This window comes from Phaenicophaeus curvirostris, chromosome 11, assembly GCF_032191515.1.
Source record: "Phaenicophaeus curvirostris isolate KB17595 chromosome 11, BPBGC_Pcur_1.0, whole genome shotgun sequence".
Lineage (NCBI taxonomy): Eukaryota > Metazoa > Chordata > Aves > Cuculiformes > Cuculidae > Phaenicophaeus > Phaenicophaeus curvirostris.
In genome coordinates this window covers 12,614,350-12,638,079 of record NC_091402.1, presented here as the reverse complement: position 1 = coordinate 12,638,079, position 23,730 = coordinate 12,614,350, and the positions used below count along the sequence as shown (strand labels likewise).

Below are 23,730 nucleotides of genomic sequence, written 5' to 3'. Positions count from 1 at the left end.
GCACTCAAGCACTCTCAAAAGTTCTGTGCCTACATGAAAAACAGATCCTGCTATTTTATCTACTAATAAGGCTATCATAGTGGGGAAAAAAAAAACCATATTTAGACATTAGTTTAAAGATCCCTTAAAGGAATTTATACACCTTAATAACATACTCAAATATTTCACTAGCACTGGAAATTCCATTTTCAAAGAGAAGGAGCCTAAAATTGGTCATGCAGCCCAGGTCTATCACCTCTTCTCACCACCATTCCAGCAGTATGCCCTCAATCCTCTGCAAAACACCCACTCAAACTCATCTAATGGATGCAGTTAAGTCATACAAATCAGGCTACTTCATATTAAAGTTTAAAAAGCAATCTAAGCAATCTGCTTTCACCAGAGTAGATAAGGAAAAGTGTGCATGGAGAGCATACTGAGCAAGAGACTTTGAGGCTACACACTTATCTGAAGTTGAACATGATACCTAAAGGCATATATCACAAAAAATTCTTTTTGATGAGTACAGGGGATGGTACCGAACTACCTTACTATCTAGAAAGTGCACTTCTATATGTTGCTAATACTTTTCCAAAACCAATAGGCAGAGGGATCTAGATATTTGTTTTATTTTTTAATATTCTGAACTGTTTGGGAAAACTCTGTATGCGGCCCTTCGACTGACAATTCTCTTAAACTCAGTTCTAATGCCAAACTATAAACAAGCTTGCATTGGCTAAATAAGGCTAAATAATCTCATACGTATGCAATGTTACTCCATAGCTTCTAACAGTACTGCATAAATCACACATTCTCCTTTATATTAAATAAAGCAGTAGTATACAGGCTTTAGATCACTGATAGCAAAACTATAAAGAACAAATCATATCTCAAATTATTTCTGTTATGGAGGAGCACATTCTCATCAGTGGTGAGAACTGGAGTGCACAGATATATATTTATTTTTATATTTATATTCTAAAGTTTCTCTGTAGTGCCCAGGTAATTTCTTCTCCTGAAGATGAACTTGGAGTTCAAAGGTTGAGACCCTCAGTGCGAGCCCCTAACACCATCAGACAAGACTGACTATAAAGACAATATTCAGAAAGAGCACACAGTATGGATTAGGATCAAAAGAACAAACAGAATTTGAACTACTCATCTTCTGCTTCACCATGAGGGTATTTTAAGTCTAAGATATGGGTTCATTCCTTGAACATCTTGCCAAAAAAAGAGTGTTGCCCAGCAACTACTAAAACAATGTTCTGGAAGGAGGTAGCTGCTGGACAAATTAACCCAGTAAGTGCCCTTTTTCCCTGTGTTTCTCGCGGCTATTGCAAAGCCTCTGGGTCCCTGGCAGACTGATCTAAATCCCAAATAAAGAGCTGTAAGGAATTTCCTGAGAAGGCTGTCAGACAGACTGTTTTGGTGTAGTAGCAGTGTCTTGCATTAAGCAAACACATTTGGCTTAGCACAGCTCTATGTTTCCATACAAAACTAACACAAATAAAACCTCTGCAAAAGTACAGAGCACAGAATCAGCAGCTAAAGCCCAAAATCATCAGCCCCAGGCACTGCTTCAGCTTTGCCACTATTGCTAGGTCTGAATTCGCAAAATAGCTACCCGTCTCTCTGCATTTAAATACAAATGGTTTCCAACTAAACACCAGCGTTTTTAGCCTAGCTAGAGGGTCAGCTGTAGTTCATACTTTCCGTGTAAAACCCTGCATATTAAAAGGACATTCATTTATAGTCATTATTCAGATGCAAGGTCATACTCAAAGACAGCATATACAGCAGCCTCTCTTTTTGTTCAAAGCAGTGCAGATAACCAAGGAACTGTCATACTCTTGCTTTTTTTGGAGACTTGTACAACTAGGATTTTTTCCAGGAATCTCATCTGTACACAGTACATCCAAATCAGTTAAGTCGCCTTTGCAAGAATTTTCATAGTAACATTTTTAGAAAGAAACACCCTAATGAACGTACCCTTAAGCCTTAATGTTTCGCCAGGCAATTTTAGAGGACTTCCAAATTTGTTGGAGCTGAAAACATGAAGGGCCAGAGAGACATTATACTTTAAAAAAAAACCAAACACTCAAATCATCATATTTAAAAGTGGCTTCAGAAAGCCAGAATCAAGAAAAAATCCACTGAAATCTCACAAATAATAATTACAATCCAACCTCAAAACACTAATTTGGGTACTATCTACTTCTGATTAGGATGGGAAAAAGAAAAGGAAAAAAATAGCAGTGTTGAAGTGATCAAACTAACATTTTAAGGACCTAGAGGCACAACAGCGTTTAATATGTGAAAAAACTACTGGTAAACACTCAGAGTAACTTGAACACATTGAAATAAACAACTTTTCTTTCCATCTCCAGCACCTCATTTTTTTTTCCATCTAATACACTCTCTGATTTTTATTTTTTTTTAATGTGTCTCACTTGTACACCACACCCTAAACCTTACCTGAACACTATTCCATCTTACGCTCAGCTTCCTCTTGCGTTTCATCCCTTTCAGGGCTCCACCACCACCAGATTAATCTGTCAGCCTACTTTTTCCACAACTTTTGTCAACAAAGCAAGTCATCGTGTCCTCAGGATACCTCTGTACGTTTTCCTACGAGCAGACTGAAAGGCTCTTTTGCTCCCATTTCCAACTCCAGCTGTGCCACTGCAAATCATGCTGCTCAACCTAGTTCATCCAAACATACATCAAGCTTCCCTCACTGAATTTTACTTTAGGACAGCTTGAAGCTGGTATTTTCAAAAGCAGTGACTTACTAGCACACAAAACCCACCACCATCTCAACTATTAAATGCTTGCTTTCAGAAACACATTCCTCAGAAAGGGACAACTTTCACATCACAAACAAGCCATCAGTGTTTAGCGACAGCATATTCTACCGACTAAGTATTACTGTAAGCTGCCTTTCACGTGAGAGACTCACTCCAGGGAGAAGGATGGTGCATACACACCACCACTGTGTGAACAGCAGCTCTGCTTTATTTCAAGGGTCTAAAGTAGAAAGGAAAGAAAACCCGCCACTCTGTAGACCAGCCTTGCTGCTGCCACGAGATGCAACTGATAAAGTGTAGCCTAGGCAACAAGACTTTTTAAAACCTGCAACTCCCATGGCAAGAGGAAAGAGCAGGATGGATCAATTCTACTACTGGATACATACGCTTCCGTTTAACACAATCTTCTTAGTCATGTATACATACCTAAGCAGTGAATCTTGCTTCTGAATATCTCTCACCACTTTGATTAAGCAGGAAAACTAAATTTACTACTGTTTTACATCTGCCCACAGAAGACAGAGCTGCTCAGAGAAGCTTAGAATTGCATTTCGTACAAGTACTATCCAAGGCAAGGTCCTTGAGACTGGCCATGAAGTCAGACACCTAGGCTTCCTCCCAGAAAGACTTCAGATTTGACTGATCTGCATCTAGACGCCTTAAAGCATAGCTCATTTGAAAGAGAATTTGCACATAGATATTAAACAGGTTATAGCACAGAAAAGTTTTTCCAGTACCACGTAAAGCTATAATTTAAGTGACTTACATCTGATTAATTTTGGTTCTGCTCTAATGAGATCTTCAAAAGTGCAAGTGTTTTTCACATACCTAAATTCAAATCAAGATCATGCTTCTGCTCAGGTCTCAAACTGCAGTGATCCTATCAGCTACAACAACTAATACGGACTATATGGAATCCCTGAACAAACGTGAGCACCACATAAAAAGCTACCTGGACACTAGATCATCTCCACATCTGTTCCCAACCTAGGCTGCTACTGTACAAAAGGTATCTTGCGCTACTCATCTGTGACAGCACTTGTGACACTGCCCAAGGCAATGAAGAGTAAATTTCAAGTACAACAAAACTAAATATTGGGATTACTGAATTACATTCAACAGATGTCCATGGTTGCTTTACGTCCCAGACGTAAAAATGTTGTTCGGATAAACCCACCTTAGGGAAGACCTTCTGTTCCATTGGCAAGGGAGGCATTTTTGCAAGATGTCATAAAAACACCAAGTAAGATTGTAGAGAAATGGCTCTAGTTCCTGACATCACCAAATACTTCCCATGCAACATCCCTGACAAGCCATGGGGTGCCTTTGGTTCAAAATAAAAGGGGCGTTTTACATTTGTGTTGAAGATGTTGTAATAAACTTCATTATTACTTCTGAACATATTTGTTGTGGAAAGCATTTTATCTTAGGCTACACTTATAAAGCACGTGTATAAGTAACAGAAATGACTGCTAAAATGTTATGATTTTTGTTGCCATTTACCATCAAGCATAAACTTCCCAATGAAAGCTTTAGTGAAGTAACTACAGAGGTTGGAAAAGGTTCACACCATTTTCTCTCCATGTATAAATTATAAGTAACATGAGAACATTTACAATGTCTAACCACAATGTTTTATGTCAGAGAAATGTGTCTCTGTACTTGCAGTTCTTAAACTGTGCTGGCAAGAACTGCCTTTCTCTCATTCTTTCTTCTCTCCTCCCCGTCCTTCTATACCCAGCAGTCTCCATCAAATCTGCCTTTACTCTTTCCTATGAATTTGAAGTCAAGAAGTGCCTAGAGTCAGGGCTGTAGTTCATGTAATACCATTGGTTTTTTTCTGGAAAGCTCAGTATTGAATGCTAAAACTTTCCCAGGCTGCCTCTTCAAGTATTTTAATCAACAGCTACTCAGTTTTCCAGTACAAGGGAGAAAAAACAACAACTCACAGATTTCAGCAATATTCTAAAAAAAATTTCATTGTAAGAGATATCTTCATATCACTGAAAAGAACAAACCAATAGCCAAAAAAGCCCCAAACAACAGCAAACAAAACCAGTGATACAGAAGGTATATGATTTTTCAAAGGCAATCACCAGCAGTTCTGGCCAAACCTGACTGGAATTAAGGTGATTCCGAGCCCCTGATAAAGGCAAAGCATAAGCAAGGAAACAAGATTCATCCAACAAAGGAACAAGACAAACAGTTACTACTACATCTGAGAACAGCAGTAAAAGGTAGATAACATTTTTAGATTATTCAGCCGAGCTATCTTTTGGATAAAAGATGTAACCAAGTTGTATTAAAATAAGAATTCAAGAAGGTTCTTCCCAAACAAGACCCCTTTTAGTGCTTCTCTTCCTGTTTGAGATTATTCTTAAACAAATCACCCCTAGCCAAACTGCGCTAAGAAGTAGGCATTAATTTCTTATCACTAAGCCTAAGTTTCCTGGCAGAATGAAAGCAAAGTCATATGTAGTTAATATCAAATGAGGTCAAACAACAATAGTGGTTACAACCATTTGCTCCTTTCCATTTTCCTCTTTGAAACAGGTTTGGTACTGGGTAACTCAACAGCATGTTTGACTGGAGAAAAAGAAATTAAACTTACAGCAACTCCAAGTTTGGATAGGTCCAAAAGCCATTCTCAGTTGGCAATCCCATCTCCACCTCATCACAAAGCACTCAACTCCTACAACTCACTTCACACAGACATTCACACTCAGATACTTATTTTTCCCCTCACATCGCCCTTCAGGGAAGAAGTTGACAAAGATTTTCTACTGAAAGCATGGAGGTCAAAACAGTCACTCAACTGCACAAAATGAAGTACTTCTTCCAACCAGAAGGGTAATAAGCTGCCTAATAAACTCACCTCTGAACTTTTTGGGTGGGTTGTTAAGATCGCCTGCTTCTGGCTGTACAACACACCGATCATCCACAAGGCTGCAAAGAAATGAGAAGCAAAGTGAGAATCTATTCCCCTGCAATTACTTAATCCCTACCAGCAAAACCGAAGTTGTGTATTTGCAGTAGTTTATCCAAGTGGCCACTTCAGCAGAAGACATTCCCCAAATGCCAACTTATGCCAAATCTTTCTAAGAAGCATGCAGCTAATTTTTACTGTTGCCCAGAGCTATGCTCCTGGATAGGCAGGACAATAAATAAATCATTGCTCCTGTATTCTGCATCATCTTTATGTCCCCTCCTTGAGGTGCAGACAGAACAGCCCATATTCTAGTTAGGTGAAAGACAGCCTTAGAACAATTATTGCCTCTTGGACAGATTTATTATTCAATGTTGCAAATGCATTTATATGAAGGGTAGAAAACAGGAAAATATGACAACTGTGCAAGCTGGACACTGCTCCTATGACCCCTCAAGTATTAAGAAAAAGGCAGAATCAACTGCCACAATAAAAAATTACTCTCAAGAGAAAGGAAGGCATAAATAGACCCTCCTGCTCACAAAATACAAGATGAGTCAAGGGATCAAACTCCTGATCCTGTTCTACCAGGAAGGAGGTGAACTGGACAAGTGAACCCAAGAGATTTCAATAGGGAATGCCAGGACGGAGCTTCTCCTGTGAATATAAACCAGCAAAAATCCCACAGGGTCAATTCAAAGCCCAAAATAAAAATGAAAGAGTTAAGATGAACCTGTGCCCACTGCACTGCCTTTAACATGCTTTGGATGAACACGGAATTGCACTTTTTCCAAACTATGAAAACCTAACTGTAACCAAATACTCGGTAGTTTCTGATTTGATACGAAATTATCCAATCTGACTCCTTAACACCAATCTGTCAAAGAGGCTTTCTACACAGAAGTAGAAAGTAAAACTCCAAGGACTTAAAAGTTTGAGAGGTCCATTCTCATGCAGAATCAACTCGAGAAAGATTGAGACCTAGAATATGAGAGTTGTTCCTTGCAGAGGCTGGTTACATGCAGGGAGCATCTTGAGACAACAATTACGGAAAATAATGAAGTGCATAAAAATTAAGAGATCAGAGAGTTTAAGTGGACTCAACAGTTCTATGCATCTAAAATTTGCATATGCAAACATTCAGAGTAAATTGCTTTTTCCCCATGGATTTTCTCCCTATTCGGTAATATATTTACACATACGTGCTCCAACAAGAATGGTAGTACTAATATTTGAGCTGACTGAAACACCTGCTTCTAGTGAACAAAGGGCCAAAAAAGTATCAAGTCAAATGGGTTACTCCGATCATCCCATACAGAGATAATCTCAGTGCAATATATCACTCCCATCTGAGATTAAATTGAAAGTAAAGAGGAACTTCCCAAACTACTAAGAAAAAAATTTTACAGGGTGAAGAACACAAAAGAGGATATATTGTACACTGGTAATCATAATGATGACAGCACTGAGTTTGGGAAACAGCAAGAGTAAAGTCCTGATTAAAACAGTCATGTCATAGGAATATTAAATAGGAACACTTTTCAAAGATTGAGAACAACATTAGAATGTAGAGTGGTATCTGTTTCTCAACCGTCATTAACCACATGAACAAGTCATTACACATTGTTATGACATAGGACTGTCAAAACTCCACATGGTATAGAGTACAATTACACTGAATCTTTCCTTTGCTTTTTTAATTTTCTCCAGGACAAAGACTAAATTAAATATGGGACAAACCAATTTGATTATGAAGGCTTATTAAGATGATAATGCATTTCACATTTCACATAGCAATTGGGATTTCTGGCTTAAATTAGGCTCAGAAGACGTGTGGCCATTATATAATGCAGTTACCTTAAAACAGCACTAATCAAATCAAAGAGGATGCTTGTAACACTAAGGGATCTTTAGACCTGCCATGAGAACATCTCATCAAGCCTAGGAAATACGTGTGCTTAGGGCCTGTATTGTTTAAGAGGACTACCCATGGTGAAAAATATCTGCTCAGCAATGCCATCAAAAGCCACAGCCACCGCATAATGTTCATCATGCACTGTACAGGATTAAACATAACATAACAACTTTCTACTTGTTCGGGAATTATTTACTGCCAAACTTGCTTCAATACTAGGAAGAAAAAAAATAGCCAAAGGTATAGTATCGTTCAGTTCGTTTTGCCAGTTTTCAGCAGATAGTATTTGGCCAGTTACACAGCTGATCGAATACTGCAGAGTGTACATGTCATATTTGACGAGTACCTGGGAAATTTGTCAAATACATTCGCCAAATACTATTCGACCAACCCTACTTACTACATCCCTTGCTTTTATCATACCTTCTTTCCCTTCTGGAAGCATCCCATATTTTCTTCTCTTTCCTATAATAGATCATGGTGCATCTTCAGTGTCTGCTTCCTTCTCTGCCCCCTTATTTTCCAGAATCCTAATAGCTAGAGGACTAAACCTACAAGTTAGTTTGGAGTCACTCAGATGAGATTCCAACCCATCGTTTCCTGCCAAAAGACTTACCAGGATGCTGTCTTTGTACCCTGCTTGCAAGCTCCATTAATCAGATGCATCTAGACAGTAGGCATCAAAAAAATTTGTTGTCACTGTACCCCCGCCCGAGGCCCTTAAGGCTACTGGGAATGAGAAGGAGCATGTGTGTGTGCCCACTCACAATAACATCAAGCTTCCTAGTTGCTTCTTTGCTATTCATTCAGTATTGAAGTACCACAGCAATGTGTCATACATGCTACTTCCCTCCCCCTAGTTTCTCACTGCTATGAATCAAGGCGGCAGATGTGCTCTTTGAGCTTCTCATCCAGCCCCCTGTAAGGTCTTCCAAATCAGTACACAGCTCCACTGCCAGCTTCTGAGTTCAGAGAGATTTCTCTTCAGCAGCAATTGAGCAGAATAAAATATACCCTGTTGCTCATCAGAGCTGTATTTCCATTCCACAGTGTTTCTCTGCAAACTCCTCCTTTTCCTATGTGAACAGCTACTTTTGCTCCATGAAGAGGCATATACACTTCTTACTACTTAAGAGGCACTCTCCTACAGAGCACCTACTCTGATGCCTTTGCAGCAGAAAGCACAAAGGAGTTCTGTACGCAAAGCACAGCTCGTACCACAGCTCCGGGGTATTGGCCATCGGCAAAGCTGAAGATTCAAAACATGTTCTCCTTTGACTGGAGAAGAACAATTTTTGTTTGAATGAGAAACCTCAAATACTGTAAGAAAAGACAAAACTATCATAGTGGTAAGTCAGTGGTATACAGAAATGGTTTGGCTCAGGACTTCTTTTGGTTACTTTTTGGCTTTTTAAACTACTTATATTGCTACTTATATTGCCTATGCTACATGCTTTTTTCCAAACAGCAGCTTGCACTGGGCCCTATTCATTCCTGACTGGGGGGGTGGGCAGGGAGGAACAGGACGGGACACATGGATGGACACTGGACAAACAACAACATGAAAATCACTTGCTTGCATTCATTCCCTCTACCCACACCTTAACTTGGCAAGCTTCTTCCTCCCCACCAAGTATATTAAAACCACATCATAACCATCAATACCCTTTCCATCCTCCCAACACCTAACTTGTCATATGAGCTTCAAGTATTTTTTAAATTTAGGGCCAAAGCTGTGCAGAAAGCTACCTTGCTTTACCCTGTATTTCCTGGGAACCAGACTCAGGATAGCTAGCTGAGTTCTGCTAGTCCTTCTTGTGGACATTTTTAGTATAAGAGAACAGCTGCTCTTACCCCAAAGTGCTAATAAATCCATTTGTTGAGCCCTCTGCATAGAGAGAACAAATATCTCCAATATGAAGGAAGCTCGACATCTTGTCAGTCATCTCTGGCTTACTGCCCCTAGAAGAATAAAGCACAATGTTACCACTTATCAGGCAGAATTTCTCATTATAAGCTACTGGAGGTTAGAACAACAGGGTCCTTGGGGGTTTTTGTTTATTTTTTTGAAAGTTCCTGCTCTAGAATGTCAGGTATCAAAGAAAACACAGCATGTCAAAATGCTTAGTTAGAAAAATAAACTAGGGAAAACCAAGCAGCTACTGGCATCCCATTCAATATGAGACTGTTTTATGGGTAGCTGTATGTATTCGTCCCAACAGATGCTCACAGCCATTTCAGTGCAGGCATACCAACCTGTTTCATTCCACCTGTGAGAGGGAAAAGGGGGAAGAAGAGTGGGCTGCCTCGGTGTAAGACATTACTTGTACCATTTAAATCACAACACATTTCTTTGTCAGAATCAAAGGTAGGTTTGCGCATACATTAAAGGTTGTCTGCTGTCCTGGAATGGTGCTCCTGGGAATTGGAACGTAAAATATGCATTTGATTCACATCAATATTTTTTAGTCATGTCAAAATAATGACATGACAACACTAGGATGGCCACCTGCTTACAGCTGTGGTCCCAAAGACCATGGCAGGGGAAGACCCACTGGATACGTACGACAACAGATTACGCACATAAAAATGTAAAGATGAAGATTTCTCAGAGTGAAATACTTGAAACTACATATGTAGCAGGAAGCCAAGCCCCTGTGAAATCAGAAATACTTCAATTCTGTTCTTAAAATAGGATGCCTCAGTGCATCATTGAGGAGATAGCTACCTAATGTCAGCCTCCACAGCATTAAGAACTATCTTCATTTTCTTTAAAGCCCCAAAATCCTACACCAAATGATAGAGGACCTACCTGTCATTTAAATAAATACAGAAAAGCAAGTTTATCTGCAACAGCAACAAATAAAGAGACAAACAACATGAGCAGGGATAAAAAGAAGCCCAACTGAACAGACTTTCAAAGACATCTTTTACAAAACCATTTAGTGGTTTCTTGGAGATCGTCCTAAGCCATGCTTTTTGATCACTGAGTTCAAAACACTGAAAGAGCTTTCTGTGCTTGAGGTTTTAAGTAGCAGGCAGCAACACAGCTCTTCCAAGCTGCTCGTTCTCACAGGCTGGTGGCTTGCTCTGCTTCGCAGTCCTGGCAGCGAACATTGCCCAAGATCATACTCTCAGATTTAAGGGAAAAAAAATTGCCAACACTTTCACCCTCTCCAACATCACACCCAAATCAGTTTTAAATGGTCTACCACTAAGAGAACTAAGCAGCAGGATATTATGCTTATAAAGGAGCACAGCCCTGACATTGTACAGGGGATAAATATTCCCATCCATTGAAGATTATCTTGTTTACCAAAAGTGTAAAGATCAAGTTTATTAAGCAAGGCTGGAGCTCAACAAGGACAGATTCATGGAGATTTAGAAGTTTATGCTGACAATGCACCAAAAAAATGAAAGTGCAAGCAAAAACCTGAAGTTATGCTTTTCTTGTAAAAAGCTCTAAACAGCTACCCCTCCTCACTGCCTCACACCTTAAGTACAGGCAGTGATGGTAATAACTACTTATAAGTCAAAGCACATTGTAGGCATTCTCATGCCTGTAAATCCCTGTGTAATCTGCATAATTAAAAACAAATTCAGAAAAAACATAGATAATGGGCCAAGTTCATATTCAGGGTAAAGAAGTCAAATCAAATCTGTGTGCATACAGAAGCAAACCATTTGGCTGCAGGTTGTTTGCTTAATGCCAAGTCCCTTAGCCACTGCATATGGGATACAGTCCGTTCCCATTCCTTCCTGATAAGTGGACAGAAAAACATCACTACCTATTTTAAGATGCCACAAAATACACAGAAATACACCGAGTGACTGAATTAGCATCACTAGAAATACAACTCTCCCCATTTTCTGACTTGGATGTTAATTACAAATATAATACTAAAAACTTTCAAGCCATCAAAATTAATCCCAGCCCTAAATTAATACAGCCCAAAGCAAAGAAAAAGGTACCGAAGTCAACAAGAAAATTAGATCCTTCCCAACAGCCCCTTTTTACGGCAGCATTTAAGGTACCCCATTCAGGGCATGAGAGGGATTACTTGACTGGACTACATCATTTTCCCTTTAGGAGGCAGCTGTTCACGCCAGCTGCTCCCAAGAGAATGTGAGGGTCACAATTATTAACTTCCATTAGAGAAGAGAGGAATTTTTTCTTGGCAAAAAGTATTACCTCAGACCATTGACCCAAACCAGGCCCAAGGATGGACAATCAAATTTCTGCATGACTTTCCAGAATACAACCTCAATTTCCTTGTATTTTCTTTGCTGAAGAAGATCCCAACATAGCATGATATTGTAAATCCAAAATACCATGTTGTACACCACAAAACTGTAATCCTTAAAATATGCCCTTTTGCTATTTATTGATATTTCCATTAAAAAAAAAAATATGCTTAGCAACTTTACCTACAGCCATTAAATGGTGATGGATAACACACAGGTGGTTCTAAGTCTGGAATCATTTCAGGTACACAGTATGACTGAATTTCATTGCCCCTCTGTTCACCAGATTCTTTTTAAATTTTTCTGGGCAAGCTTGCAAAGCTACCACTGCAGCCAGGTTCTGCTCTGTGCACCCCAGGGTGCAACTGCCTACAGCACCACCCGTCCCCATCAGGAAAGCAATGCTTCTCATTCTTCCTGCTGGTCATAAGCTTTCCTGGAGTTAAGACTTACAAAGGGTTGATCTGGGCAGAAGAACCTTGTTTTAAAAGGCTTTCATCAGGCATGCAGTGTTTTGCACTTACATCCCCACTCATCCCTTTATTGTAATCTTTTTTAGTACTGTTTTAATGCCACTCAACATGATGTTATCTCCAACATAACAGGAGATACTCAGACTGTGCCTCCACTGCTCTCATGAAGCACTCCGTCAATTCCAAGAAAGGTATTCTACCAAGAGGTTCGCCCATTTATCCTAATTTTTACCCACAGTCAAAATTGTATGATGAACAGGTCAGATGGGGCCTTGGGCAGCCTGATCTAGCAGGACGTGTCCCTGCCCATTGCACAGGGGGTTGAAATTGGATGGTCTTTAAGGTCCCTTCCAACCCAAACTATTCTATGATTCTATGAACACTGTCTCAATCTACCACATTCTTTAATAACTGAATATCAAAAGTCAGCCCACTTGACATTTATCTAGAAACATGCTGTTTCTGAGGTTGGCCAGTGCTCAGGAACATGCTGAAACAGCAGATGGAGTGAGGGACTAAATGACCCAACAGGCCTCCTTACATACAAGATTTATAAGCAAAGAATAATTTCTAAACTGATTTAGCTTACTTTGAAGCTGCTTTCATAGTCTCCTCACAAGGGTCTCATGACACCTAACAAAATTACTCCACTAACTGATCAGTTATTTGCATCAAATACTAACTTATCAGCTACCACAAACTGAATATTTTCCACCTCTGATGAGAGGGACAGCTGGATGTCTGGGACAGAAGTAAAGCTGGGAGGCTTTCAAGAGCAAAGTTTCCAGGTACTCAGTTTGAAAAACTTTTAAAAACAGCTCCATCACCACCAGCTGACCATACCAATTCCCTCCATGTCAGAGCTCTATAGGAATCTTCAGCAGGAGAACCCAGAAGCAGAAGCACTAAAAATCTGCCAGCCTGACCAAATCTATCCAAAGTTCATAGCACAGGGGAGCCACAGGGACTTAAAAGAATAGGATCCTCCAGGATATGTCAGCCAAAGCATCCATGCCTGCCCCCTTGTCTGGGGAGGGGATGCTTTCGTCCCTGCATCACATTGCCCAAAGGCATGAGGTGACCATCAGAAGCACCCTGGAAGTGCAGTGACACACTCTCCGTACCTGGCTCTTTGGCTAAAAGCATAATCATGCTGCTTAAAAAGCAATTGTGCTCAGTAGACAAATACAACCACTGCTCTGCAATTTATTTATTTTAGATACATCAGTGCCAAGAGCAATTGATTAATACTAGAGGAGGGATACCCCTAAGAGAATGTTTGCAGTTATTGCTACACACAGTTCCAGTTTTAATCACATTTTGATATCCTCACAGGAGAGAAGTCCTGAAAGGACCCATTGTGTTCCAGCCATAACACAGCAATCTCCTAGAAACAGAGCAGTGTCATCCTCTTCCACTTAAACACCAGGCAGGGAAAACAAGATTGCTTTTAGATAAACTTACTTGAAAAAAATCAATTATTAAGTACTCTGATAAGGAAATTATAGCAGTGTGGCAATATTAGAATACAAACCTAGCAGAAGCAAGTTAACTTTCCCCAAACAAGCATTAAGTCAGACTGCTATTATGTCATAGCAGAAATCAAAGTTTTTAAAATAGCGTTCTTTTCCCACTGTGCTGAAGACTAATTTTGACAGACAGAAAGACAGACTTAATTTTTAAGTTAAATTAAATGTGACCTGAAAGTGGAATGTACATTGAGTGGATTATATCTACTCATAGACATAAAAAAAAAAAAAAACAAACAAAAAAAGTGAAAGATGAACACATTCTACAGTATTGAAGTCCTGACAGCTTAATTTTTTCTCTAATTATATTAGTGATTACTTCCTCAGGTATATTACCTGTGTAGAAGTTAGTATGTCTTTAAGTGTATTTTACATACTGTTTATCTGCACAGGCAAAAAAAAAAGTCCCTAAGAAGTTACCCCATAAAGCATAAATACAGATACCTTCTGAATTTCAGGTGAATTGTGAGGTACTGCTTTACAAGTCATTTTGCTAGTCTATAGCTTTGCTCTGTGCAACTGAACCTGAAAATGCATTAACTAAATCCAGGCAGTGAATTAAATCCAGGAAAGCTTTCTATTCCTCTCAAGTGTTTTAGGACTCGCCCATCACCTACTACTCTGTAGTACCTAGGTGAAGGCAAATCTTTATCACAAGACTATAAATTTGATCTTCTGACTGAACAAAGTATTATAATTATGGATTAATTTTTTTTTATTATTTCCTTACTTCTAGATTATCTTGTGCACATCCTCAAAACAACCTGTATTTCAAACAGCAAAAGCCAATGACAAGAATCAATCTTGAAATGCAAACTAAGCGCTTGGACGGAGTTTGTACTAAACCCCTCACTACCGGTACTGTCCCTCTCTGATCCACAGGTGAAGATTTGCAGACCCACCCTCATAGGTGTTTCCATTGGCTTTCAAGAAGACTGAAAGGACTCAGACATGTTTTAGGGAATAGGTAGACCATATGCTTAGCCTAATAGCCTTGAATAAGTCAACGTAAGTTTCATATAGTCACTGAAATTCAACTCTGAGACACTTTAATCCATTCTACCATGAAAACACATTTTAACATAGTAATTAAAGTAGAATTAACAATGAAAACACTTAGAAATCAAACTGACTGTTAAGTATCAAATACCTTAATGAGACAGCTGCTTTTTGAAGATCTCAGAGTAGGAAGAGCAACTGCTTTGTAAACATTTCACCCTAATTTCTCCCATCACTCATCTAGATTTTGTAAGTTAGAAAAAACAGGCTTCAGAGCAATGCTGAAAGTTTGCTTTCCTTGAATAGCAGAGTCAAGGCCCCCTTTTGAAGTTCTTCCTTACAGGGACTGTTTGTAACAGGATCGTTGCACTATGCTATTCCTCATCTCAAGTAATGTAATGCTGACAGGGTTTTCAAAGGACTTGAAGCTATTTTGCCAATACCGTGTCTCACGTGTCTGCTTTGTGGAGAATTTTAATAATTTAACCTATGACTGCAAATCCTATTCATAAAATAATCAAGACCAAATCTGTCTTATTGCTTGATTTTCAGCAACTAGGATACAAATGATTTAATCTTTTTAAGATGGTTCTAATGATGCTTGCTTTGAGAAAAAACCCTCCTTGCTGTGCCTTGCAGTCCCATGATGTACTCAGTTCCTGATTATCATATTTTCACTGTGGTTTACTGCTCAACTATACAGAGACTGGCAATTTAATTTGCACCGTTACAGAAATTGAAGCAGAACTTTATCAAAGTCTTTTTCACTACTTAGGTTGTTTAAGGCAAGAATAGTCTTGAATGGTACTTAACTGCTTCAACTTCATTCCTGCAGGCAGGAAATTCCACAGTGAAAGTTTAATTTTTGTTCAGTTTTTGACAAAAAAAAAAAATCAGAGTTTAAGAGTATAGAGACAACAATAACAAAAAAAAGCAATTATAAAGGATGAGTTAATGGCATAAGCTATTGCCACGCATTTGAAGAATCATCCATAAATTAACATTACATCAAGACTTGATCAACCGGGAACTCACAAGTCCAGGTAAATTTGATTCAAACACACAGTGACTTCACTGGGTTTTCAATATCTGTAAATTCGCAAGCTGATTTTTTGAAAATGCACCCAAGCCACGACTCCTTAGATTTAAGTCTATGTCCAGTCCTTATGCAGTTTGGTATATCAAACTGTACAACAAGATTACTTGGCTGAAGATTTGGCCATATAGGCTCAAGCCAACATTTCTCCTAATTAATGTGTCTCTAACGATTTTTCACTGCTTTTTGTCCAACACTCACCCAGCATTCTGTACCTATTTTTCAAGGTGCAGCTAAGTTTTTAAAAATTGAAATCAAAACCTGATGCTTCCCATTCTTACTTCATTTTTCAAAAAAGGAAGGTTTCCTTCCTGAGGGCTGTGAAAAAGATTCAAAAGAATCCCATTAAAACTGCCAAAGCAAGGAGGAAGTGCTCTATTTAAAATATCATCTAGTGAATAATCACTCTTCTGGGGCTGCAGGACAGAGCACTATCATTTGCAAAGCTTCTGACTTAGCAAATCTAAAAGGAGCTCTTTGTACACACCAGGGGAAAGACGACAGGTTTTGGGCAGCAGAGCACAGGCAGCTGGGATAAGCACCATGGACTGAGTGGGGCATTTCAGGAAAGTTCGTTCATTCCTCAGCTGAGCTTCAAGTCAGAGTGAGATCCTGCAGTTTCCCCAACACCAACGCTATCTGTAGCACATGGAAAATGACAACAGCACCGGGAACTCATAGCCACGGCGTCTTAAATGTTGGGATCCTCACTCACCTCATACTTGCAGCAGGAGGCAGTTTGGGAATCTCATTAGGCTTTGAAAGGGTTCAGCACTGCTAATTTTATGCACATGCAATTACATTTTAGAGATTATACCTTAAAAAAACATCAGCATGGTACCTTTATCTACCACATGATCTCGTTTTCCATTTAACCACAACCTTTCCTGTCCAGGAGCCTGCTATCTGCTGACAAATTGTCATTTGATGAACTGTTAGATTAAAGAGGAGAAATACACTTTCTCTGAGAAAGTACTTTTCCTCCTAACACAATGAAGCAGATTTTTCTATAGCTTGCAGCCTGAACAGGCAAGATGGAGACCGTGGAAGAGGGGAAGGAGGGGAGCAGCACAGCACTGTGACTTTCTCAAGGACACACAGTGGGTCAGACTAAGAGCCCAGAGTTGGATCCACGTCTCCTGAATCTCCATCCATCAGCCCACACCACCTCTTTTCTCCCAGAAGGAAAATCAGCCTCATTGCATTTCTAATCAAGAATGCATTTCCCCCCTTTTCTTGAAGGAAGTTGGAAGAGGCGTGTAAATTCATACAGCAAGATGATGGCCAAGTTAATTATGTTCTATTCAAACTATTTGCTACTCCACATATAAATGGTGTTTTCTTGGTGGTTTTTTGTTGTTTTTTTTTTACAGTTACCACACCAATGACAACATAAGTTTCTGCTTAACAGATACAACAAAAGTCAGTTTAAGAAAAAGCAGGAAAGAGATAAAGTAATTAATTTTGTTAATTTAAACCGCAATAAACCCTCTACATAGGAAAGTAATCATGCACAACATCCTTTTCTCTTCAGAAAGGGCATGTGCATTTTTTTTACATTTGCCCAGACAAGCTAGTTACAGAAAACTCGGGTCAAAAAGTAGCACACTCATAGCAATGCACTGGGCAGAAGTTACGCTTTGACAGTGATATCTTACACAGCAGCCATTAGACTGATGTAAGAAAACGCGAGTGATGGACCCTATTGACAGGCATCTGCAGAACACTAAAAAAAGAACATCTATTAGACAGATTGTCAGGGAGGGGACCTTTTTTCTTCTTTTTTCCAAAGCAAGTATGATCTGACAGCACCTTTTTAATCCCATTATAAGTAAGAAACACTTACTAAAGTTGATACTTACTGAAGTTCATACTTACTGGCTCTAACCCTGATGGGAGAAGGCAGCTTAGACGTCAGCCTCTGGATGAGGCCCCTAAGAGCACACAATGTTTTCCAGCATATTTCTATTAGAAGGAGAGAGTTGGAACATGCCAAAAGAACCAGGGCAATCAATGTCATGTGGAAAGAGAGTAAGCTTGGTTTATAACACCAACTGGAGTTTGGCCAAGGGAGAAAAATGGCCAGAGAAGAAGAGGGTACAGAACAGTCTCAATATCATTTTACATGGCCATATATCTCCTGAGGCTTCACCATAGAACAGGTTGCCTCCTACAGCCCCATTCCTCATATTGAGCCTCCATGCACCCTTCCTCACAATATACACCCTCTTTAGCAAATACAATACTCCCTAAATTTACCGACGTATTTTCCTTGTCTCTCCACCTCACTAGCCTCCATCCACCTGTGTCTTCCCACCTCGCTCTGACCCTACTTGCCCAAGATTTCCACCCTTCCCATGTCCTACACCTCATATTTCTCACTTGGTTCATACTGCACCTTGGCGGAGGCTCTCTGTCCTCCATGGTGGCACTGGTGTCGTCCTCCACGGTTGCGCTTTGCTGGACGTCTCCGGGTAGCCTTGGGTTCCCACTGGCAATAAAGTTAATGCTTTTCTTCCACTAGCAAGTCTCTCCTATTGAAGGCTTCTAAGTCTTCTCGTGTCTTCCAGATACAGCAACCCTTACAAGGGTCACTGCTCACTGCTCTTCCCTCCTAGACACCTCAGCTGGCATCCAGGTCTGCAGACTAAAACCTAAGTGCTTGTGCAAGCAGCCAAAGAGGAGGAGCTACTACGAGCACATGATGAGCATGTGTGGAGAACCACTGGTGGCCAAGGGACCTACTTTGAGCCCTGCTGATCTAAAAAACCCCAGTGGGCTGGGCTTCTTTACAGATGAAGGTTCCAGTTCCCAGGCTGACTTGTTCATGTTGGCCCCACAACATTAATTTTCTATAATGCAGGCACAAGTCATTCCTCTGAAGGAAACGTTCTAAACATTGTACCCTCTTGTCTCAAAGAGCATTAGCAACAGAATCTGCTTAACCCTTAACAGAGGAGTGGCCAAAGACTGCAGAGTTATTTTAATCATAAGTTTTCAATTAACCCTTTTGATCTGTATTTTGTATTCATCTTGGTGTCCATGTGTCTCTTCTCGGAGTGGGATGCAGACAGGACATACCTGGACTGCAATCCAAGCTTCTTTTTCAGAACTTCTTGGCATATTTCTGAATTTCTTAGGAAGTAAGTAGAACAGAACAATCCACAAAAGAAATGTTTGTGGAAGTTTCATTCTAAGCTGTTACTACACAATTCCCACAAGTTAAAGGAAAAATTCCAACACTACAACCATTTGGCAATAGCCATTTTTTGTCCTACTATGGGGAATTTTCTTGCATGTACATGCACAGATACTACAGTCTTCTGACTGCAGACATCATGCACACAGCAGGGATGAGTAGAGGATGAACTCTTTATGTACGCGTCTACAATTGGATCCAGTATCCTAGCCTCTTTCCTTATAGCTTAGTTTCAAATTATTCAAAAAGCAGAAACATTACCTAACATCCTAATCCAGAAATTTGTTTCAACTGGCATTCAGTTTTCTCAGAGCTATTCACTATGCTTTGATAACCTGTTCAGCCAAACGAACAGCAAGATATGAACACTCAGCTTTCTGCAACACGCTTCGAACTGGCATTCTGTCAGAAGTGGATGCACTTACATTGCCATGAGCCGTAAATTAGCAAAATGACACATTCTTCCATGTGCATTTCTAACACATATTTCTCTATACAGGGTTAACTTGCTCACATCTGAAGTGACATTTTATTTTCCATATAGCACTGTTAGGAAGGAAAAATAAATTCTGATTTAAGTTTTTATAGGCTTAACCAAAACCACAAGTATGAAAATGAAACTGTTCTGAGTTTGGAATCCATAGCTGAATTTTGCAGCTTTCCTCGTTTGAATTACATTTCCTGTAGTTCTCAGTCTATCTTATTCCACCACCACCACCCCCCCCAAAGGAATTTAGTCCCATAAAACACAACTGCTCTGAAGACTTGGAAATGTACTTTCTCAACAGGTACAGAACAAGCAAGAATAGCACACACTTCCTGCTGCTGCCTCTGCCAATCTTATGAGCAGTTGCAGCACCCTGGAAAGAGTTCTGCCTCCATACTCAGCCACTGTCCATCTGTGCTAAGACTGAGAATCAGGCAATAATTGCTGTAGTGCTTTTGTAATGTCCTTTGGGAACACAAATGTGAAAGGAATATTGAGCCAGATCAAAGCTTGTGCTGTCTGGCATGCTGCCTCCTGCAGCAGCCTCTGGGAGATGCACGACAGAAGAGCACAAGAATCATTCTGAATATATATGGACATAGGTAGGATCCAGCTTAGCAGCCCAGCAATACTGTCCACTAGCTTCTCAAGTTTTCTTTACAGCACCCAATAAAGCAGTACTTGTCAGTACCCAACTGCTCAAGAGCTTTTTAACTCATCTTCCATACTATCATACAAAAGAAACAGGAAAAAAAGGCTCCAGGCTACTGAAACAAAAGAAAATACTGAAGGCACTACTCCAACAGTGGAAGATATTCATTCAGAAGGTACTGTAAGGCAGATTTTTATGAAATTGGATTAATACTACAGCTGCATTGTGACAGAATCGTTACCACTTATATAACTTTTGAGCAGCACACCATTTTCTACCTCTAAACCCCTCTGGTCTCCACAAGCTGCTTTGGTGAAGCTGCATTCCCTCACACTCACCCACAAGCGGGTGAGCAGCTCGTCTACCAGCTACTACAGAGCCACTATCCTCATCCCACCTCCTACAGAATCTTATGATGCTTCTCATCTTAGACACAATCCTACAACTATCTTATATTTATGGGGCAATAATGTCTCAAAGACTCCCAGTACACTCTGCAACTTGACACATCAGATACTCCCAAGGAGTACGCTATGCACTGCAGAATTACCAAGCGCAGCATCACAGGGGAAAAGCACAGCCAACAAAACAACCAGAACAAGCTACACCTGCTCTTCTGGCTGCTTCATCAAAGAGCAGGTATAAGACAAAAGCTCCAGGTCCCATTTTAAGCCTGGTTTACAGCACTGAAAAAGACATTTCACCTCCATACTGTCTATTTCATCAACTTTTCAGGAGAGACAAGTTCCTCCTACAGAAAGTAACTGAGAGAAGCTCCAGCTTCCAGTCTGAGCTTCTGGACCAGCTACCAGGACTGTTCCCATTCCCCTGGCATGCACACACGGTACTGAAAGAGCTGGGATCCCGCTTGCACATTTCATCCCAAATCTGCCGCTCTTGTAGGTGCCTGGCTATCTTCTCACACTGCCAGACAGGAACATTCATTCAGCACTGCCTTTACAAGAGGAGTTACTGTAAAATTAGACCAAGGCCTCACGCTACACAACAGCAGGACCAAGTGTTCCTATAAGTTGCAATGACATATGTGAGTTGCCAGGACTCGAGATGACTTTTTCACTTGAACTTGATTTTTCCACCTTCTTGTCTATTCCACACCAAGACTGATTGGTTGATGTGTGAGAGGACCAATGGTGCCACATATAAGACTACATTACACTCCTCATTTACAAGTAGAGGCCACAGCTGTCCTTTAAACCACCCTCCACCCTGCCTCTCAGTCCCAATGCACCTCCTCCATCCACCTGTCCTTGCTCACACCTGCAGCTCCAACAACAGCCACTGAAACAATCCACTGACCAAGTGCTCACCCCTTCAGTATTCTTCACGGAGGCCTTTTCCACCTTCCAATGACAGTGGTCAGGACCAGCAAATCTTAGACAAATACGCTATGGCCCACAGTTAAACTCCACCCCATGATTGCAAAAGGCAAACCAAAGTTACTCTTGCTTTGTTTACTTCCTAATTTATGAACTCCTGTGAGAGGAAACCAGATCACTCCCTATTTCAAGGCTTAATCAATGCGGCAAAACAAGCAGATAGGGAAAAAAGTTGTCTAAGCAAACACTTGAAACTCAGCGTGGGATAAGGTATTGTAACAAGAAACAATTTGTTATTGACAAACAAAAGGTGGCTTGAAGAATACATTAGAAATAACCAGCTCAGCAAACAGCTGACTTGACAACACTTCTACAACAGCTTGTTTTGAAAAACACTGCAACTGTGGTTTTCATGTCCACAATAACACCTTTTTTTGGTTTACACAGACTGATCACTACACATTCACTCCATTTTTCAAGTTGCTGGTTTCTGTGGCAGTCAACTTTGACATTTACTTCATTTCTGTTACACGAGAATTTCTGGCTTTATCAATGCCACCAGTTTTCTCCATGTACTTACTGAGCAACCAGTGTTGGCCACCAACACTTAGTTACAGTCCCAACACCGTGCCATAATGTTACCATTATAGGCGCTTATCTTACACCAGGAAAACTACTGAGCATTTAGAACTTGGAATATTTGTTGTGCGAGGAAATTGGCTTAAAGTAGAAGTTCAGAAAACAAACAACGAAAAAAAAAGTCAGTGTCTTAAGCCACAGAGAAATCGACAAGGGAAACAAACAGATACTGTCTTCACATGGCATCCCAAACTCACACAGCTGAGCCCTGCAGGGAAAGTCATTCAGATAGGGGCCTTTGGACCGGGCTCTGAGTCAGTGAAGTCTTTTGGCTTAACGGGTTTGGAAGTTCCGGGATACCAGGCAAATGTCCAAGCTCGGGAAAAGAAACTCAAAGGCAAATAAAGTGTGCATTTAAGAAATTAAGCACGTGCGCAGGTACTGATCCGCATTAATAAATGAATGAACAGCTACCACACATGCACACTAATCCATGCACGACTTTGAGTCACTAAATCTTCAGAAGGTGAAGATCTGGATTATATTAGCCATCTTTTCCTTTCCTGATTTGCGAGTAGCAACATCACAGCCCAATCCATCCGCAGTCGGACGTCGCAGGGCGTGCAAGGAGATACAATTGATGAAGTAGTTCAAACCTTTCACCTGTTGGAGTTACTTGTACCAACTACTGCGAGCCAGACCGAACCCATATGGGACAAAGCAGTTTGGCACTGGAGGGGAAAGCTGCCCGAGCCCAAGCCACCGCAGCTCTGCAGCAGAGCCCCCGCACCCAGGGCAGCACCAGGGTGCACGGAGCAACAGGCGGCGGAGCCTCTGGGCACAGCGAAAGGAGCCACACGGCAGCCTCCAGCCCCAGAACGACCCGCGCAACGAGCAATAATTGAGTTTGTAGCACCAAGAGGTAAATCCCCTCAGAACTGCAGCTCGTTCCGCGTACGTGGGGAAGGGACATGTGCCCCCTCCTCCCCCGCAGAAGTCCGGTTACTGTAGTCCAGGAAACAGCCAAATATTTGTCCCGTCAGCCCAGTTCCCGAGACCCTCAAAAACGTCTCCCCACAGCTGCCCGGCTTTTGACCATTTAAGAATAAGATCGCCCACGGCCAAGCCCCCACCCGCGCTCGCAAGTGTTTACATAACGCGAAACATCCCTCGCAACTGCGCCTGGAGAACGCGTGGAGAAACACCAGGCGAAGTTGTAGCGGAGGCCTGGGTCGCCCCGCGGAGCGGAGCCCCGGGAGAGCTTCCCGGCCCCTCCGCCCGGCCCGGCCCGCGCAGCCCCCGGGGGAAGGAGCTGCCCCGGCGGGGCGGGCTCGCCGCCTCCCTCCCCATCAGAAGCCGCCGCAGCCCCCGCCAGCCCCTACCTAGGTCCGGCGGCGGCGGGGCGGGCTAGCGGCGGCTCGGCAGCTCCATGCCGGCGGCGCTGCCCGGTCCCGTTAGGATGGAGGCTGCGCCGAGCTCCCCCCCGCGCTCCGCCGCTCAGCTGCAC

At 41.2% G+C, this 23,730-nt stretch overlaps 1 protein-coding gene across 1 annotated transcript in view; it reads right to left on the bottom strand.

The window, feature by feature from the left end:
* The window catches only part of ITPR1 (inositol 1,4,5-trisphosphate receptor type 1), a 174,831-nt gene extending 151,101 nt beyond the window's left edge, over window positions 1-23,730 (bottom strand). The window contains exons 1-3 of the mRNA XM_069866030.1: window positions 23,606-23,730; window positions 9,482-9,589; window positions 5,662-5,732 (exon numbers count right to left, since the gene is read on the bottom strand). Coding sequence (XP_069722131.1) covers window positions 5,662-5,732; window positions 9,482-9,573 — 163 coding nt within the window. The 5' untranslated portion in view covers window positions 9,574-9,589; window positions 23,606-23,730. The remainder of the gene's footprint in view (window positions 1-5,661; window positions 5,733-9,481; window positions 9,590-23,605) is intronic.